Raw genomic sequence first — 19,091 nt, forward strand, 5'->3', positions numbered from 1 at the left:
CATTAGGTGGTCAAGAGTGTGGTTGAAATACCCATCTTCTATCGACTTTGTACATCGGACACAACACAAATGAAGAAAAGTAATTTGAGAGACCCATTGTTTGGCAGTGGTTGTATTGTATTCTACTGTCTGCTACCATTTGTGTTGGATCATTTGCAAATATTTGTATCTGTGAGAGGTCCAAGGGGAATGTATTACTCCTCAGGAAACGTAAACTGTGTCTGGGTTTCAGAATGTGTCCCAAGGGCACCTCAGTTTACTCCTTTTCCTTCCTCCAAGCTAGACCTAGGGATGCCAACACACACACAGAAGATCCAGTGGTTGTCAGTGGAGGTGGTATTTTTCTGGCACTAAGCATTTGCATGCCATCTCCAAAAAGCTGGACTTAAAAAGGTTAATATTCAGATTGACAGTGGAGACGATGCCAAATAGATTCCCTCCTTTCCTCATGTTGTATAGGCAAATGCCTCCTTTTGAGTCGTCAGTTTGCCATGCCTCAACTAAGCTGTATGTGGCCTCATGTACTTCTTCAACATTCCTAAAGGAAAGTGGCCTCATTGTATGCGTGGGATCTTTTGCTGTCTGCTACCCTGCAAAGAGAATCTTGCCTCATCAGATAAATCAGCTTGGCATTCTGAAGGTATGCTGTCCGTGTTTTTGCTGTGCACTCACCTGCTTCGTTGAGCAGTGACAGCAGCGCTCTGATGTTCCCTGATAACAATAATGGCACATGTTGCCTGTGTGTGTGTGTGTGGGGGGGGGGGGGGCTTATTGTGTGTGTGTGTGTAGGGGGGGGGGGGGGGGGGCTTATTTATAGTCTTGCCTCTAAAATGTTCTAGGGCCAGGCTCAGTGTAAGTGTGTCCACTGTTGCGCCCAGAATTGTTTGGCAGGTGGAGATGACAGGCAGTGGTATTCTGGACTAGTACCAGAGGATTGTCTCCAATTTAAAACACAAAACCTTACCAGTTGTCTGTCTGTGAGAGACATCTCCATCCCCTTGGGACTCACCAGCAGCATTTCTCCATCTGACTGAGAGGCGGGCATTTGCAATATTAATGGATGCAACAGTTGAACATAACTTCACGGCTTGCCTCGGTGCCGATGTAGGTTGGAATTATTTCAAGCCTCTCCACCAGATCTGGCTTCGCTCCCAATCAATCATTTTGCTGTCATTAAGCCTTACCTGACATGTTTTTGCCTCTTCTGAGTCTGAAAAAAGTGACATGGAAAGTTAGCGAGGCTCATCCCCAAACATGAGCAGATGTGCTTCTGAGTGGCTCATTACGAAGCCGCCGTAACAGCTGTCTATCGGCGGGCGATCAGATCCGGCTCTCCAAAATCTCAAGCATGTTCTGGGAAAAGAAGGGTGCGCCTGTGATGTCGGTGCCACGGCAAGAGAGCAGGTCAAACTGATCTCACGCCGGCCTCCTCCACGTGATTGTTCCAACACCTATCAAATCCACCATTGGCCAGTCTGCAGGACTCTCTCGTTTGAATTCAACTCCCCCTCTCGCTGTGTAAGTTTACTTCATTACCTTCTGCCAAGGGATAGTCGGTAGTTCATCCTCATTTCAACTCGGAATAAACATGGGGATTGTTGTTTAAAGCAGATGACGACTGACTGCCTCTCGGGAAGTATTATAGTAAACAAATGCTCCCACCACCAAGACACAGCAAATAATGGAACTTGGATTGCAAATTGAAATGCATAGTAGTTCCTGATATTGCGTTAGATTGCTTTCCCTGTCAGACACACATACTGTATATATTATTTATTTATTTTATTGATCTCCCATGACAATTAATATGAACATGCCACATATCTACAGTTGAAGTCGGAAATTTACATACACCTTAGCCAAATACATTTAAACTCAGTTTTTCACAATTCCTGACATTTAATCCTAGTAAGAATTCCCTGTCTTAGGTCAGTTAGGATCACCACTTTACTTTAAGAATGTGAAATGTCAGAATAATAGTAGAGAGAATGATTTATTTAAGCTTTTATTTCTTTCATCACATTCTCAGTGGGTCAGACGTTTACATACACTCAATTAGTATTTGGTAGCATTGCCTTTATATTGTTTAACTTGGGTCAAACGTTTCGGGTTGCCTTCCACAAGCTTCCCACAATAAGTTGGGTTAATTTTGGCCCATTCCTCCTTACAGAGCTGGTATAACTGAGTCAGGTTTGAAGGCCTCCTTGCTCGCACACGCTCTTTCAGTTCTGCCCACACATGTTCTATAGGCTTGAGGTCAGGGCTTTGTGATGGCCACTCCAATACCTGGACTATGTTGTCCTTAAGCCATTTTGCCACAGTTTTGGAAGTATACTTGGGGTCATTGTCCATTTGGAAGACCCATTTGTGACCAAGCTTTAACTTCCTGACTGATGTCTTGAAATGTTGCTTCAATATATTCACATAATTTTCTTTCCTCATGATGCCATCTCTTTTGTGAAGTGCACTAAGTACCTGCTGCAGCAAAGCACCCCCAAAACATGATGCTGCCACCCCCGTACTTCATGGTTGGGATGGTGTTCTTCGGCTTGCAAGCCTCCCCCTTTTTCCTCCAAACATAACAATGGTCATTATGGCCAAACAGTTCTATTTTTGTTTCATCAGACCAGAGGACATTTCTCCAAAAAGTATGATCTTTGTCCCCATGTGCAGTTGCAAACTGTAGTCTGGCTTTTTTCTGGCGGTTTTGGAGCAGTGGCTTCTTCCTTGCTGAGCTACCTTTCAGGTTATGTCGATATAGGACTCGTTTTACTGTGGATATAGATACTTTTGTACCTGTTTCCTCCAGCATCTTCACAAGGTCCTTTGCTGTTGTTCTGGGATTGATTCGCACTTTTCGCACCAAAGTACGTTCATCTCTAGGAGACAGAACACATCTCCTTCCTGAGCGGTGCGACGGCTGTGTGGTCCCATGGTGTTTATACTTGCATACTGTTGTTTGTACAGATGAACGTGGTACCTTCAGGCGTTTGGAAATTGCTCCCAAGTATGAACCAGACTTGTGGAGGTCTACAATTTTTATTCTGCGGTCTTGGCTGATTTATTTAGATTTTCCCATGATGTCAAGCAAAGAGGCTCTGAGTTTGAAGGTAGGCCTTGAAATACATCCACAGGTACACCTCCAATTGACTCAAATTATGTCAATTAGCCTTTCAGAAGCTTCTAAAGCCATGATATCATTTTCTGGAATTTTCCAAGCTGTTTAATGGCACAGTCAACTTAGTGTATGTAAACTTCTGACCCACTGTGAATTATAAGTGAAATAATCTGTCTGTAAACAATTGTTGGAAAAATGACTTGTGTCATGCACAAAGGAGATGTCCTAACCGACTTGCCAAAACTATAGTTTGTTAACAAGAAATGAAAAACAAGTTTTAATGACTCCAACCTAAGTGTATGTAAACTTCTGACTTCAACTGTATCTACAGACAGGAATCAATGCAGTGACTTTTTGTAACGACTTGACCTTCAGTCAGTCCTTGGGTATTGAAATCTCAATCAAAGAAGTAGCCTCCGATCATCAGTTTACATTGGAATCACGTGTCACGGCTTGAGAGATGAATACAACAAGTTTGTAGGGTCACAAGCTGTCACGACTCCCGCCGAAGTCGACCCCTCTCCTTGTTCGGGCGGCGTTCGGCGGTCGACGTCACCGGCTTACTAGTTGCCACCGATCGATGTTTCACTGTTCGTTTGGTTTTGTCTTTATTGTGTACACCTGTTTTGATTTTCCCTAATTATGTTTATTATTTAAACCTTTGCATTTCCTGTTTGTCTTGTCGGTAATTGTTTCCTGTTGTGTGTGAACGGAGGTGTTTTCTCCGCGATATGTATTGTCCTCGGAGAAGACTTATTGATTATTTAAGTAAACACGTTTGTTTACATTGATCCCTGTGTCCTGCGCCTGACTCCTCTACTTCTCCTAAATATAATCATGACACAAGCTTAATATAGTAATTGTGTGCTAGGAATATGGGACCAAATACTTTTGACAAACTGTAATGCACTATGAAGTGAATTTGTCCAAATACTTTTGACACCTTCAAATGGGGGGACTAGATGCATAAAGTGCTTTACTTTCTAAACGGTAAAACAGATGCGTATGAATATACTCTCAGATAAAAGGTGACATTCTGTACTGTCGTCTCATATAGAACATTTGATATCAAATCCAAAATTCTGGAGTATAGAGCCAAATTAAATGTTTTAGCTTCACTGTCCAAATAAATACGGAGGGGCGTTTATATATACTGTCCTCTATGATAATTTCCCAGTTCACTGATCATTGATTATATCAGCTTCAGAAGAATTAAAAGGCAAATGTAAAATGCACTATCAGAGCAAAATCGGCAATCTATTAGTCAGATTTCCTCTGGGAGTCCACGGCAGTCTGTCAGTTGAGAAAATATGTAAGGTATCACTCAAGTCAAAGTAATACCTCCATCAAGGGGACTGTTATGGGCAGCCAATGACATCTGAATCCAGTGTGTGGGGACTTTTATGGGCTTTTGCCTATACCTTCATCTTGACTTTTATCCAGTGCTGACGGTAGTGAGCGGAGACATACATCAACACCTTGCGACAGCCCGGTCCAATAACGCTCTCTGGCAATATTGTTGTTCCGGACGCTGTGGTGACGTTTACCATCCTAACATGTTCAACACCTGCAGAACACTTTCACGCTCATTGTCATTTGTCACATATTGCGCCACTGTCTTCCGAAGTGTGTCATGGCGTAAGATCTCAAACGTGACAGGTGGAGTGACTATTCTTCTATTTATACTTTTATTAGGTTCCTTACACCATACCCAAACCGAAAACGCGGTCATGACGCACAGGTTAAAATATCAAAACAAACTCTGAACCAATTATATTAATTCGGGGACAGGTCGAAAAGCATTACATATTTTATGGCAATTTAGCTAGCTAGCTTGCAGTTGCTAGCTAATTTGTCCTATTTAACTAGCTTGCGGTTGCTAGCTAATTTGTCCTGGGATATAAACGTTGAGTTGTTATTTTACCTGAAATGCACAAGGTCCTCTACTCCGACAACACACACATAAAACGGTCAACCGAATCGTTTCTAGTCATCTCTCCTCCTTCCAGGCTTTTTCTTCTTTGGACTTTATATGGCGATTGGTATCTAACTTTCATAGTTACCACGACGAACGACCAAACTCCGTTCATTTTTCAATCACCCACGTGGGTATAGCCAATGAGAAGATGGCATGTGGGTATCTGCTTCTATAAACCAATGAGGAGATGGGAGAGGCTGGACTTGCACCGCGTTCAGCGTCACAAATAGAACTGACTTCTATTTTAGCGCTTGGTAATGCTAAAACATGTATGTTTAAATTTATTTTGCAACGCACGCTATGCGAGCGGTGTGGTCAGCATGTTAGAAGTGAACAATGGCAAAGTGTGTTTCTTTACCGGCCGTTTACATGAGACTCTTGCTTTGGTCCTATGTTGTCTTGCCAGGCCCCAATGACTATATAAGGAAACGGTTCAGGTTGAGATAAGATCAGTGTATAGTTTGGCTCAGGGTCCAGCGTGTCAACTGGAGTGGGCAGTGGTGTGTCGTAAGTAGAGGACACGTCACATAGTTTGTGCTGACCAGACTTTAGTTTCACTCTTAGTGCACAAGCAACCATGAAGAACTGACCTGCCATTGTAATCGTGTTAGGATCTTAATTTGATCATCCTGTTGCAGGAGAACTTTACTGCAATGCAGCAAATTTCACACTTGTAGTGTTATTGAGGTTTAAAAAGGCTTCTGAAGTTTGTAATTTCCACTTTCAAATTCCTGTTGCTGCAGGATTGTTTTCCTGCTAGAGCAAAGTGCTCAAATTAAGATTGTTCATCTGTATGTCCATTTCTGTTCTCCTCATGTACACTGCTGTAAATTTACAAAAGTATGTGGACACCCCTTCAAATTTGTGAATTTGGCTTTTTCAGTCATGCCCGTTGCTGACAGGTGTATAAAATCGAGCACACAGCCATGCAATCTCCATAGAAACATTGGCAGGAGAATGTCCTTACTGAAGAGCTCAGTGACTTTCTATGTGTCACCATCATAGGATGCCACTGTTCCAACAAGTCAGTTTGTCAAATGTCTGCCCTGCTAGAGCTGCCCCGGTCAACTGTAAGTGCTGTTATTGTGAAGTGGAAGCATCTAGGAGCAACGGCTCAGCCGCGAAGTGGTAGGCCACACAAGCTGACAGAACAGGACTGCCGAGTGCTGTCCTCGGTTGCAACACTCACTACCGAGTTCCAAACTGCCCCTGGAAGCTACGTTCGTCAGGAGATTCATGAAATGGGTTTAATGGCCGAGCAGCCTCACACAAGCCTAAGATCACCATACGCAATGCCAAGCGTCGGCAGGAGTGGTGTAAAGCTCGCCGCACGTGGATTCTGGAGCAGTGGAAACGGGTTCTCAGAAGTGTTGAATCACACTTCACCATCTGGCAGTCCGACAGATGCCAGGTTCGGGCTAGGCCCCTTAGTTCCAGTGAAGGGAATCTTAATGCTACAGCATACAATGACATTCTAGATGATTCTGTGCTTCCAACTTTGTGGCAACAGTTTGGGGAAGGCCCTATCCTGTTTCAGCATGGCAATGCCCCGTGCATAAATTGTGGTCCACCCAGAAACCTTTTTTTTTGTGGAAGAACTTGACTGGCCTGCACAGAACCCTGACCTGAACCCCATTCGAACACCTTTGGGATGAATTGGAACGCCAACTGCGAGCCAGGCCTAATCGCCCAACATCAGTGCCGACCTCACTAATGCTCTAGTGGCTGAATGGCAGCAAGTCCCCACAGCAATGTTCTAACATCTAGTGGAAAGCCTTCCCAGAAGAGTGGAGGCTGTTAGAACAGTAAAGGGGGGGACCAACTACATATTCAAGATATTCGATGAGCAGGTGTCCACATACTTTTGGTCATGTAGTGTACGTGTCTACACCAGAAGGCCAGTTGGTCTAGCTCACAAAAGATATGATGGATCCTAATGAGATTTTACATCATGTGGAAATTCTTACACAGGGACACTCGAAGTCAATCTTAATATGAATCTTTGTTTATTGTCAGCGTGCTGGGGAGCTTCCAACCAACTCAATGCACCATAGTACACATGTCAATCAGGAGCTCTGCTTGGGCAGTCCCAGTAGTTGTCTTATATACGGCTATACACAGACAAGTTATATTTGCATGATTTAGCATAATGATTTAATCATTACCGTTTTGTTTATTACGTGTGACCGACCAATACTGGATCATAACATGTGACAGACCAATACCTCACGAGGCTTCTTCTCTCAAAGCTGAGACCTTGAAATTGAGATATTGTTCATTCTCAAAACAAGGTTCTGGGCGTACTGCCAAATTGCAGCTATTGATAGTGAGGATTCGTTCAGTCAGCCACTTGCATGAACACAGAAACTGGTTTATAGAACAGTACATAAATAGAACACAGACATTAGTTATAAGAAAAGCACAAACATAAAAATTCCCATTACAGATACATTCATAAACGCAATAATATTTGACTTTTTAGAATGTGGCTTATGGCATTGGAGTGAACAGTACAGTATAGTATGGTCACCTGCTAATGAATCCTCAATTATTCAACTGGGTTTCTCGTCACCCGAGAGAGGGGGTTTCCTTTCCTCTGGTTAACGACCAGACAGCATTATCACCAGACCAGGCCTGGATATCCTCAGGTCAACATGGGTTATGTTAATTACGGTGAAACCACAGTCCATGCACGGTTATAGCTCCACACACCTCTGACAAGGCTCTTATGCGACACCGGAGTGTGATCGCCTGTAACACTAGCAGGTGTGTTGCCGGATGATGAATTGTAGGTCCTCTGAGTGCTGGCCTGTTTTTCTCATCCCGGCTCCCTGACGCCACAGAGCGAACCTAACATTTGGGATCTGATGCTAAGTCATCCCAGAGTAAGACCTTGAACATGCATGAGAAAAACTTTCTGAACAGAGCACTGTTTAGCTCCATTACAGACCATGCTCCAGTAATATTGGAATATTGGGGGATATTCGAACAAGGGACATTGTAAGTGGAGGGAAACCTAACCTACGAGGTTTGATGGAAGTCATGAGAAGGTCAAAGCTTTACATAGGGGATGTTTAGATTGAAGAGGCTGGAAAGAAAATCTGTTTCCTCTTTATGATATATTGTAATTTCTGAGAATAGGACAATCACCCAGAATACTCTTTGTCGTGGAAAGGTTCAGTACGGTTCCCTGATCTGTACTTTGTCATGCATTTTGTTAAACTGTACCTCATTTTGGAAGTACTCACCTGAAGGAAAAGACATGGGCTGTGTCCGAATACCCATACTTGCTTTCTAAATAGTAGACTTTTTGTATGTTTTATAGTATGTGAAATTTAGAAAATGTGTGCTATAAATGCCAGGATGTCATACTCATTTTGTTTTTTGATCTAGTAGAATTTGCTGCACGCTATTGAGGAAGAGAATGGTCTTCTCACAGCCACATATGTTTGACAACAGCTGATATACAGAACAAAAATGCACGAATGGCACGGAACAAGTGAAATTGCGCATTAGATGACCCCTTCTCAGTTTGGATAAGTAGTATGCTGATATTTGTTGCTTACTGCATACTTTTTTACTAAACAGTACATTCTAAATATACTGAACAAAAATATAAACGCAATAATTTCAACGATTTTACTTAGTTACAGTTCATATAAGGAAAACAGTCAATTGAAATAAATAAATTAGGCCCTAATCTATGGATTTCACATGACTGGGAATACAGATATGCATCTGTTGGTCAAAAATACATTTTAAAAAAGTAAGGGTGTAGATCAGAAAACCAGTCAGTATCTGGTGTGACCACCATTTGCCTCATGCAGCGCAACACATCTCTGGTGAGTATGCAGGCCATGGAAGAACAGGGACATTTTAACTTTCCAGGAATTGTGTACAGATCCTTGCGACATGGGGTTGTGCCTTATCATGCTGAAACATGAGGTGATGGTGGCGGATGAATGGCACAACAATGGGCCTCAAGATCTCATCACGGTATCTCAATGCATTCAAATTGCCATCGATAAAATGAAATTGTGTTCGTTGTCCGTAGCTTATGCATGCTCATACCATAACCCCACCGCCACCATGGGGCACTGTTCATATTGTTGACATCAGTAAACTGCTCACCCACATGACTCCATACACGTGGTCTGCGGTTGTGAGGCCGCTTGGACATAATGTCAAATTCTCTATAACGGCGTTGAAGGTGGCTTATGGTAGAGGAATTAACATTCAATTCTCTGGCAACACCTCAAGTTGACATCCCTACCTATGGCATGCTCCTTTAAACTTGAGACATCTGTGGCATTGTGTTATGTGATAAAACTGCACATTTTAGAGTGGCCTTTTATTGTCCCCAGCACAACCTTTGTAATGGTCATGCTGTTTAATCAGCTTCTTGATATGCCACTCTTGTCAGTTGGATGGATTATGTAAAGGACAAATGCTCACTAACAGGGATGTAAACAAATTTGTGCCAAACATTTTAGAGAAATTATATTTTTGTGCATATTGAAACATGCTGGGATCTTTTATTTCAGCTCATGAAACATGGGACCAACACTTTACATGTTGCATTTATACTTTTGTTCAGTGTAGTATGACTAGTACACAGTAAGTCGTTTTAGTAATTATTAGTAGGCAAGACAGATTTGGAACACGGCCAACGTCTGCTTACCATGTAAGAAATGAGCTGCAAGAATAAACTGCTGCTACTTTACAAGGTAAGCCAGATGAGGGACCTTTGTGTCAGCAAAATAACGTACTATGTGTACTGAAAAAAGTCAGCAACACATGTGGTCCCTTAGGAATAGGGCAACCTTTTTTGGGAACTAGCTGTGCCACAGTTGTGTTCCCTTCTTTGCAGAAGGCAAAAGTATGACATGACAGCAGTGTGCATGTTGTGATTTTATGCTGTGTTGTGATTTCAAAAATGGTGGGTCCCCAGTTTGTCCATATTCCCACAATGCTTTGGTCAGGACAACAACACTGGACCTTTGCTTATGATTGATATGTCGCACTACAATCTTGGCACGACAATTCACTGGAGCAGGAGCTGTGGTAAGGAAGCAGTCCCTGTGACGCCTGCTAGCTCAGTCGAAGCTGTCTCCTACATTATGACATATCACATCCATTTAGTCCATTATGAAACAAAGGGCAAGTATTCATCCAGAAACACTGGCTGCATTAAGGGCCGTGTCACTCAGGGCCTACATTAATTCCACTTAGAATAACAGTGCTGTCTGCCATTTCTCAAGCCGGGCCCTAAGCAGCATACCGCGCAGCTCCAGAAAATAACAAAACATGCAAGTATGGATTTGTATAAGTTGGGCATTAACTTCAGACAAATATTGTCTTTCAATTTCAATACTGGCCAGAGTTGTCACATGACTTACTTGACTTGGGCTATTCCCTTCAGCTCTTCGTGGAGCTACTAAAGGCTAGTGTCACTGCACTAGCTTAATGATTCCACGTATGTCTGCTCTCCAAAGTTTTTTGTATTTTGCGAGGACACATACCGATCTCCTTGCCACTCAGCAGCAGGGTGTGTCAGTGTGGCAACAAGAATGGATGACAACAGCAAGACATCTGACCTGATGGTCCAGAAGATTGTCCTGACATCATGCTAGAGGAGGAGGATATTGTGTCTCACACATTGGTTATTGGCCTGGATGGATATTGTCTCGAAGAAGAAACTAGATTCATGTCATTTGTCAGAGAATCTATATGTATATTTTCTACATTGTATGTCATCATGTTGGCTTCCATCGCCTATTCTGCTGTGTTAGACCGTAGTCAGCTCTACGTAGAAATATAATATCTGCTAAATGTAGCCAGCCACTGAACAAGTCCCAAGTAAAGTGAAGCCTCTTTCTCCACTTTATAGAGTTCCCATCTAGTGGCTGTCAGTGTGTCTGGACTCCTCACTGTGCCTTCCTCACAAACACGCAGCGCATTCTGTCACTGTCTTTATTCTTTATACCAGACATCAAAGCCGTCTTGTAATTACGAGTGAGTGATGAACGACACCCCATTCGTGAGCTTTTTTTACGCCCACGCTAGCCTTAATTTATTTTTTCACTGCCTCTGGCAAGAAGGTAGAAACAACTTTAGCGCTTGTAGGAGATGTCCCCTAAACGTGTTATTTAAATATTATTTTTGTTCTACAAAATGTATTACACGCTATAGCGATCATAAAGGTTGAGCATTTTATCCTCTTGAGATAGATATTGTGTTGACACACAATGCTGTTGCAGTCATGTATAATATTGCTCACACATTGCAGGCACAACATGGACCCCTGGGAGTTTGTAAAACAATACGCTTGACTGTGTGTGAAATGAGTTTGATAGATGATGAGGTACTGGATTGCTGTCTGACCTAAGGTCACATGCTCCAGATCATATTGAAAGCCCCTCTTACGGTGATGACCCAGTGCCACGATATTACAGTATATTAATAAGTTATGTAATATAATGACTGGGTTCATGGAGCAGGCCTTACACTGTCAGTTGGATGGATTACTGCTGAGAGTTGCATCTCGGATGTAGGTACTGTATGTATCAGCATTGGCTGCCATACTGAAGTGAATCGTTTTTGCATTGCAATGTCTTTTACATTTGAAAGCCAATTTCAAACAACAATATTATGACCAAGCTGCCTAGGCTTGGTCATAATGGCTGACATGAGATGCGTCCACTTTGATGATAATTTGTGCCCAGATCTGAGATTTAATTTCATAATACATGAGTGTTGAATCTGAATGTTTTCACATTGCAGGTAAATGCACTCCAGTGTTGTTGTCCTGAGAGTTCTTTGTGACAGTAACTGATCTCCACTGCTTGCACTCCAATATCTCCCTTCCCCATTCACTTTGTCTCCCAGCATGCATTGCAGCCACCAGTTGCCCTGGTAACTGTGACACTCACCATGCTGTATCTCCTAGGTTACGTCTGCCCCCAGAACGACCACAGGCGCGGCGTCAGAGCTCGGCTCATGAAGCTCTTTCCTTGCTCCTCTGCCAAAAAGTCATCTACCAGTAGCCAAAGCAAGTCTTTCACACTCTCTTTATCTCTCTTTCCCCCTAACTGCTATCCTTCCTCCCTTCTCTCTGGGGTCAATTCAGTCTATTCAGGGTGTAAACTGAAATTCCAATTCAATAATTGAAAAAAAGGTGTATACTTTCAATACATTCTCAATAAACTGTAAAGTACAAGTTATTTATTTCAAAATGTTTTATTATTTTAAATGTTTTAATTCAAATCACTTCCTGAATTGACTGCCTTCAATTCGAATTGACCCCAGCCCTGTACTGTAGTACAGTCAGTGTGGTTTTTGACAGAAACATTGCTTCTCTGTCTGCTCACTGATGCCCTCGTCTTCTGTGGCTGGCCACTGGCACCAATTGCAAGGAAACATTTTTGAAGAGACATAATCCTTACTTTACCTTCTACAAAAATGTCTAATCCCTCCCTTTTCGAATAATATTCAAACTTCAAAGAGTGAAGAGAAGGTGCATGGCAAAAGACATGCAAATGTCAATATGGAAGATGTCAATGCACTGGGTTAGGTCTGATGCTACCTGTTTGCTATATACCTGGGGGGGGGGGGGGGGGACTTTATTGTCCATTGGATAAACAGTAATTGAAACTCTATGATGATGTCATAACTATGAGTCAGTAGAAACTGGTGAATCATTCATCTGGGTTGTCTGGTTGATGTGACGGTCCCTGTGTGTGTACAAAAGTAAAAGTTTGAGGAAAAACAAAACAAAAATGAATAAATATAAGCCATTGCAAATAATGCCTTTGGATAGAACTTTCTTTAATCATTTATCCAGCGACATGCAGAGGCCGACTCCATTGCACTCTTTTGATGAATCAATCACCTGTCACGCGGTGTCTTACCTCACTTTGTGGAGCACCAACACACTCAGTGGACAGGACATTGACTTGACAGTGTGTGTGACGGCAGTAATTGATTCAGCATCACGAGAAGGGTGAGCATGTTTACATTAGCTTTATGAATAGGACCACTAGATATTGTATTCTTTTGGAGAGTGAGCATAGGATTTTCACCAGCATCGTAGGGAAACTCTCAGACTCCGAAACAAATGATGTGTCTTCACTTACCCATCCCATGCTTGTAGACACACACCCACCCTGTTGGGGCCCAGCTCCATTGCGGCAGGTTAATCAAGGACTGAGAGGAGACGTGGTCTTTTAGGCTAATGAGGGATGGCGAGATGCTGTTATATCTCAGGTGTGTGTGTGTGTGTGTGTGTGTGTGTGTGTGTGTGTGTGTGTGTGTGTGTGTGTGTGTGTGTGTGTGTGTGTGTGTGTGTGTGTGTGTGTGTGTGTGTGTGTGTGTGTGTGTGTGTGCGCAAGCGAGACGAGTCAAGCGCTTAGCTCCGAGGACAACCGCTAGCGGTGACAGGGCCGAGACGGCGGGTGTCATCATTACAGGCCCATTAAAGTGTTTCTCAGGGTTCAGCAGCCCTCATCTTGAGGAGGCTCTTTGCCAGAGGGGCTGTGTTCTTAGGTCTCTAACACTAATTACCTCGCTGCCGTGATATTTCGTAGGAGAGATCGGGACACCGGCAACCGTTTTGTGGGGTTTTGCTCTGTTTTGTCATGTAAGGTTTTCTAATGAAGGGACAATCACTCTCGAGTCATCTGGGACCCACGGGCTAAGCCCAAGGGACTACTAGGAGGGCACTTGAACATTCGTAGTGCCATTCCAAAAAGTGATCAAATTCAACATCTACTCACAGACTCCAACCTTGACTTCCTCTGCCTCTCAGAGACATGGCTCCATACAAACTCTCCATGTGCTGCTTTGATTGTGCCTGGCTACAATGTTTTCAGGAGAGACAGGATTGAAGGAAGAGGAGGGGGTCTGATGATTTACATTAAAGAACATATCCGATGTAAACAAATTGAGTGGTCATGTGATAATGAACTAGAATGTATTGGCCTGAACGTTACACTGTCTCCCCAAATGTCCTTTACCCTTATTGGAATGTATAGACCACCTTCCACCAAAAGTGTGTTTTTTGATCAGTTTAATAACATGCTTAGGGAATGTGATTTTGGGAAGGAGGTCATCTTAATGGGAGATTTTAATATTAATTATGAAGACAAGTCTTGTAGGAAAACCCTCAAACGGATCACTAATACCTTTGACCTTACACAGCTCGTTAAAGGGCCAACCAGGGTGACTTGTTGCTCTAAAACACAGATTGATTTGGTGTTCAGTAGTAAACCAGAGAGAGTGACTAAATCATTCAATATGGTTACTGGGCTATCTGATCATAATTTGACACTTATAGCCAGAAAGTTGTCTAAGAGCAGGTTTAAGCTCTCTACTGTTAGAAAGCCGGATCAACTAAGAATACCTAAGAGTGAATTAAACTATTTTGAAAAAGCAATTAATGGAATTAACTGGAATGATCTCTTGTCCTATACAGACGTGGAAGCTGATAGTGAGGTTTTTCTATCCACAATCCAGGCTACAATAAATGGTTTCCTAAAGAAAATCAAATCCAAACCTGGCCAAAAGAGCACTCTTCCTTGGCTAAATGGAGAAATTTGGAAATTGATGAAAGAACGAGATTATGCTCTAAAAACAGCCCTAAAATCCAAATTAGAGCATGACAGACGTAGGTTTACCATGTTGAGAAATAAGGTGATGAAAGAAATCAGACAGGCCAAGGCAAACTTTTTTATTAACATAATTGGTGAGGCAAAGGGAAGTTCTAAATTGATCTGGGAGAATCTAAAAAAGTTAACAGGGAAAGACCATAGTAACACCGCAAAAAGACTAGAAATCATGGTGAATAACAATCTAACACAGGATGCAGTTGAAATAGCAATAGCCTTCAATTCCTACTTTATTGACTCTGTCAAGGTACTGACACAGAACCCCTCCACTGGTTTATTGGGCTCAGTGCTAGTGAATGACGCTCAACCTGTCTTCATCATAAGGGAGGTTTCTGAGTCAAAGGTGAACAAGGTGATTAGCTCACTAAAGAACTCTAAATCCAAAGATGTGTTTGGGCTGGACTCTACCTTTCTTAAAAACTACAAAGAGTCACTCATTGGCCCCATTACTAAGGTCACCAACTCATCTATTGGTCTGGGGGTGTTTCCAAGGGTATGGAAGTCAGCCATAATAACGGCCATCTTTAAATCGGGCGACCCTGCTGATGTGAGTAACTACAGGCCCATTAGTATACTACCTGTAGTGTCGAAGGTTGTTGAAAAGTGTGTAGCAGAACAACTGATTTCCCACCTCAACAACAGCCCCTTCACATTACACTCCATGCAGTTTGGCTTCAGAGCGAAACACTCCACAGAAACGGCCAACTGCTTTCTTCTGGAAAATGTGAAGTCCAAGATGGACAAAGGGGGCGTTGTTGGGGCTGTGTTTCTGGACCTAATGAAGGCTTTTGATACTGTTAACCATGAGATTCTCATCACAAAATTGTCCAAGTTCAACTTTTCCCCCGATGCCTTGAGATGGATGAAATCATGCCTTGAACGCAGAACTCAGTGTGTCAGAGTGAGCAATGAGCTGTCGCCCACTCTTAGCTATGATGTGGGCGTGCCCCAAGGGTCAATACTGGGGCCCCTCCTGTTCAGCCTGTACATTAATGATCTGCCTTCCGTCTGCACTGGGTCTGAAGTTCAAATGTATGCAGATGATACAGTGATATATGTGCATGCAAAGAGCAAACAACAAGCTGCACAAGAACTCACTACTGTAATGGTCCAGGTTACAAAGTGGCTCAGTGACTCGTGTTTGCATCTCAATGTGAAAAAAACAGTTTGCATGTTCTTCACAAAGAGGGCAACAGATGCTACTGAGCCAGATGTCTATGTGTCAAGGGAGAAGCTCCAGGTGGTATCTGATTTTAAGTACCTTGGAATCATACTTGATTCCAACCTCTCTTTTAAAAAGCATGTGAAAAAGGTAATTCAAATAACCAAATTCAACCTAGCTAATTTCCGATTTATACGAAATTGTTTGACCACAGAGGTAGCAAAACTGTATTTCAAATCGATGATACTCCCCCACTTAACATACTGCTTGACTAGTTGGACCCAAGCTTGCTATACAACATTAAAACCTATTCAGTCTGTCTACAAACAGGCTCTCAAAGTGCTCGATAGAAAGCCCAATAGCCATCATCACTGTTACATCCTCAGAAAGCATGAGCTCCTGAGTTGGGAAAATCTTGTGCAATACACCGACGCATGTCTTGTATTCAAGATCCTAAATGGCCTAGCTCCCCCTCCACTCAGTATTTTTGTAAAACAGAAAACCCAAACATATGGCAGCAGATCCACAAGGTCTGCCATGAGAGGTGACTGTATAGTTCCCTTAAGGAAAAGCACCTTTAGTAAATCTGCTTTCTCTGTGAGAGCTTCCCATGTCTGGAATACACTGCCATCAGACACACATAACTGCACCACATATCACACTTTCACAAAATGCATGAAGACATGGCTAAAGGTCAATCAGACTTGTGAACATAATCCCTAGCTGTGTATTGCCGCTTTCCATGTTGTCTGTTGTCTGTAGCTTGTGAGGTGTGGAAACACTTTGTTGTTTTTATGGATTTTGTCTTGTTGCTTTTTGTTCTATGTTGCTCTGTCTGTATGCTACATCTTGCTTGTCCTATGTTGCTCTGTCTGTATGCTATGTCTTGCTTGTCCTATGTTACTCTGCGTGTGCTCACTGTTCAATGATTGTCTATATTGTAATTGTTTTTAATAACCTGCCCAGGGACTGCAGTTGAAAATTAGCCGGCTGGCTAAAACCGGCACTTTTACTGAAACGTTGATTAATGTGCACTGTCCCTGTAAAAATAAAATAAACTCAAACAAACAAGGGGAGGATGTGAAAAGAAAAGACGTTCCTTGATTGGTTGGCTTTTGAAGTGTGCTTGAAGCTCACCCTTAAGGCTAATGTCAAATAATGTCCAATTGTACTGATCATCAAGTGGGTATGGCTAAACTGACAATGACGGCATGCTACTAGCCTATATTCTTACTCTCCTGAGACTGATACTGTAGGGCTGAAATTCAATTGTCTGTAGGCCTTTAAACCATTAGTGTCCTTTGCGTGAATAGCATATTAATTGGATTTCATTAGCAACAGGGGTGATACAAATGTGTGTATTTGCTCCTGTGCTGTAATACTACAACATTTAATTTTGGCTAAAGTCTCCTTTGGCTGACTATGGTGGATTGTTGGTTCAGAAGTCACATTAAAGCCACTGCATTTAAGTGGGGACTACATGGTATGCTTTCCCCACAGAACCGGACTACTGCATTTGGGGCCCCGGGCACCGACCTCCTTTATGAAAACAGATTTTGTTTTAGGTAAATGGCTAACTTCCTGCATTTTTGTTGAAAACATTTCTATTCTACACGTTTTGGCTATGAGAATATTTTGCAGATTTAAAGCAAATTTCCTGTTATTCTACACATTTTGCCATGAGGCTGAGTGAGAATCTTACAGTTTTACAGCACATTTCCTGCAATTATAAACATTTTGCTATCATATGCTATCTGGGGGGCCCACAACCCCTCAAAATAAAAATCATGTAAAAAATTGGTTGGGGGCCCCCTGGAGTTCGGGGGCTGCTGGACACGTGCCCTGCGTAACTGTGGCTGGATAATAACCACAGTACTTAAGGATCCAGATTTAGCATCTTTATAAGACCTGTTTGACACTTAAATCGTAGTCCCATTAACCCAGCTGCTGCTATAAAAAACGATGGTTTAATAGATAGAGAACTAGTGTTTCTTCTAAATTATTTGATTAACATGGGTAGTATAAACTACACACTTCTAATCTCTGTGCTTAGAGGGTGATTCAGGGTTGTGTGATCTTTGTGGCACAACTGACTGAAATAAACTCAACAACTGAGACATAAACTGAACAAGTTCCACAGACATGTGACTAACAGAAATGGAATAATGTGTCCCTGAACAAAGGGGGGTAAAAATCAAAAGTAACAGTCAGTATCTGGTATGGCCACCAGCTGCATTAAGTACTGCAGTGCATCTCCTCGTCATGGACTGCACCAGATTTGCCAGTTCTTGCTGTGAGATGTTATCCCACTCTTCCACCAAGGCACCTGCAAGTTCCCGGACATTTCTGGGGGGAATGGCCCTAGCCCTCACCCTCTGATCAAATATGTCCCAGACGTGCTCAATGGGATTGAGATCTGGGCTCTTCGCTGGCCATGGCAGAACACTGACATTCCTGTCTTGCAGGAAATCATGCACAGAACGAGCAGTATGGCTGGTGGCATTGTCATGCTGGAGGGTCATGGCAGGATGCAGGAAGGGTACCACATGAGGGAGGAGGATGTCTTCCCTGAAAAGCACAGCGTTGAGATTGCCTGCAGTGACAACAAGCTCAGTCCGATGATGCTGTGACACTCCGCCCCAGACCATGCGGACCCTCCACGTCCAAATCGATCCCGCTCCAGAGTACAGGCCTTGGTGTAACACTCATTCCTTCGACGATAAATGTGAATCCGACCATCACCCCTGGTGAGCCAAAACTGGGACTCGTCAGTAAAGAGCACCTTTTGCCAGTCCTGTCTGGTCCAGCGATGGTGGGTTTGTGCCCATAGTCGACGTTGTTGTATGTGATGTCTGGTGAGGACCTGCCTTACAACAGGCCTACAAGCCCTCAGTCCAGCCTCTCTCAGCCTATTGTGGACAGTCTGAGCACTGATGGAGAAATTGTGCATTCCTGGTGTAACTCGGGCAGTTGTTGTTGCCATCCTGTACCTGTCCCACAGTTGTGATGTTCGGATGTACTGATCCTGTGCAGGTGTTGTTACACGTGGTCTGCCACTGCGAGGACTCTCAGCTGTCCGTCCTGTAGCACTGTCTTAGGCGTCTCACAGTACGGACATTGCAATTTATTGTCCTGGCCACATCTGGATTCCTCATGCCTCCTTGCAGC

General features: G+C 42.9%; 1 protein-coding gene across 3 annotated transcripts in view; it reads left to right on the plus strand.

Moving 5' to 3' along the window:
• The window catches only part of LOC106608614 (Kv channel-interacting protein 4), a 182,931-nt gene that overhangs the window by 134,653 nt on the left and 29,187 nt on the right, over positions 1–19,091 (plus strand). The window contains exon 1 of one of the 3 annotated variants that reach the window (XM_045721635.2): positions 12,000–12,147. The exons of the other annotated variants lie outside the window; for them this stretch is intronic. Coding sequence (XP_045577591.1) covers positions 12,030–12,147 — 118 coding nt within the window. The 5' untranslated portion in view covers positions 12,000–12,029. Of the gene's footprint in view, positions 1–11,999; positions 12,148–19,091 lie in introns of those variants that run through there. 3 annotated transcript variants of the gene reach the window in all.

The sequence above is a fragment of the Salmo salar genome, chromosome 07 (assembly GCF_965601325.2).
Source record: "Salmo salar chromosome 07, fSalSal1, whole genome shotgun sequence".
NCBI lineage: Eukaryota > Metazoa > Chordata > Actinopteri > Salmoniformes > Salmonidae > Salmo > Salmo salar.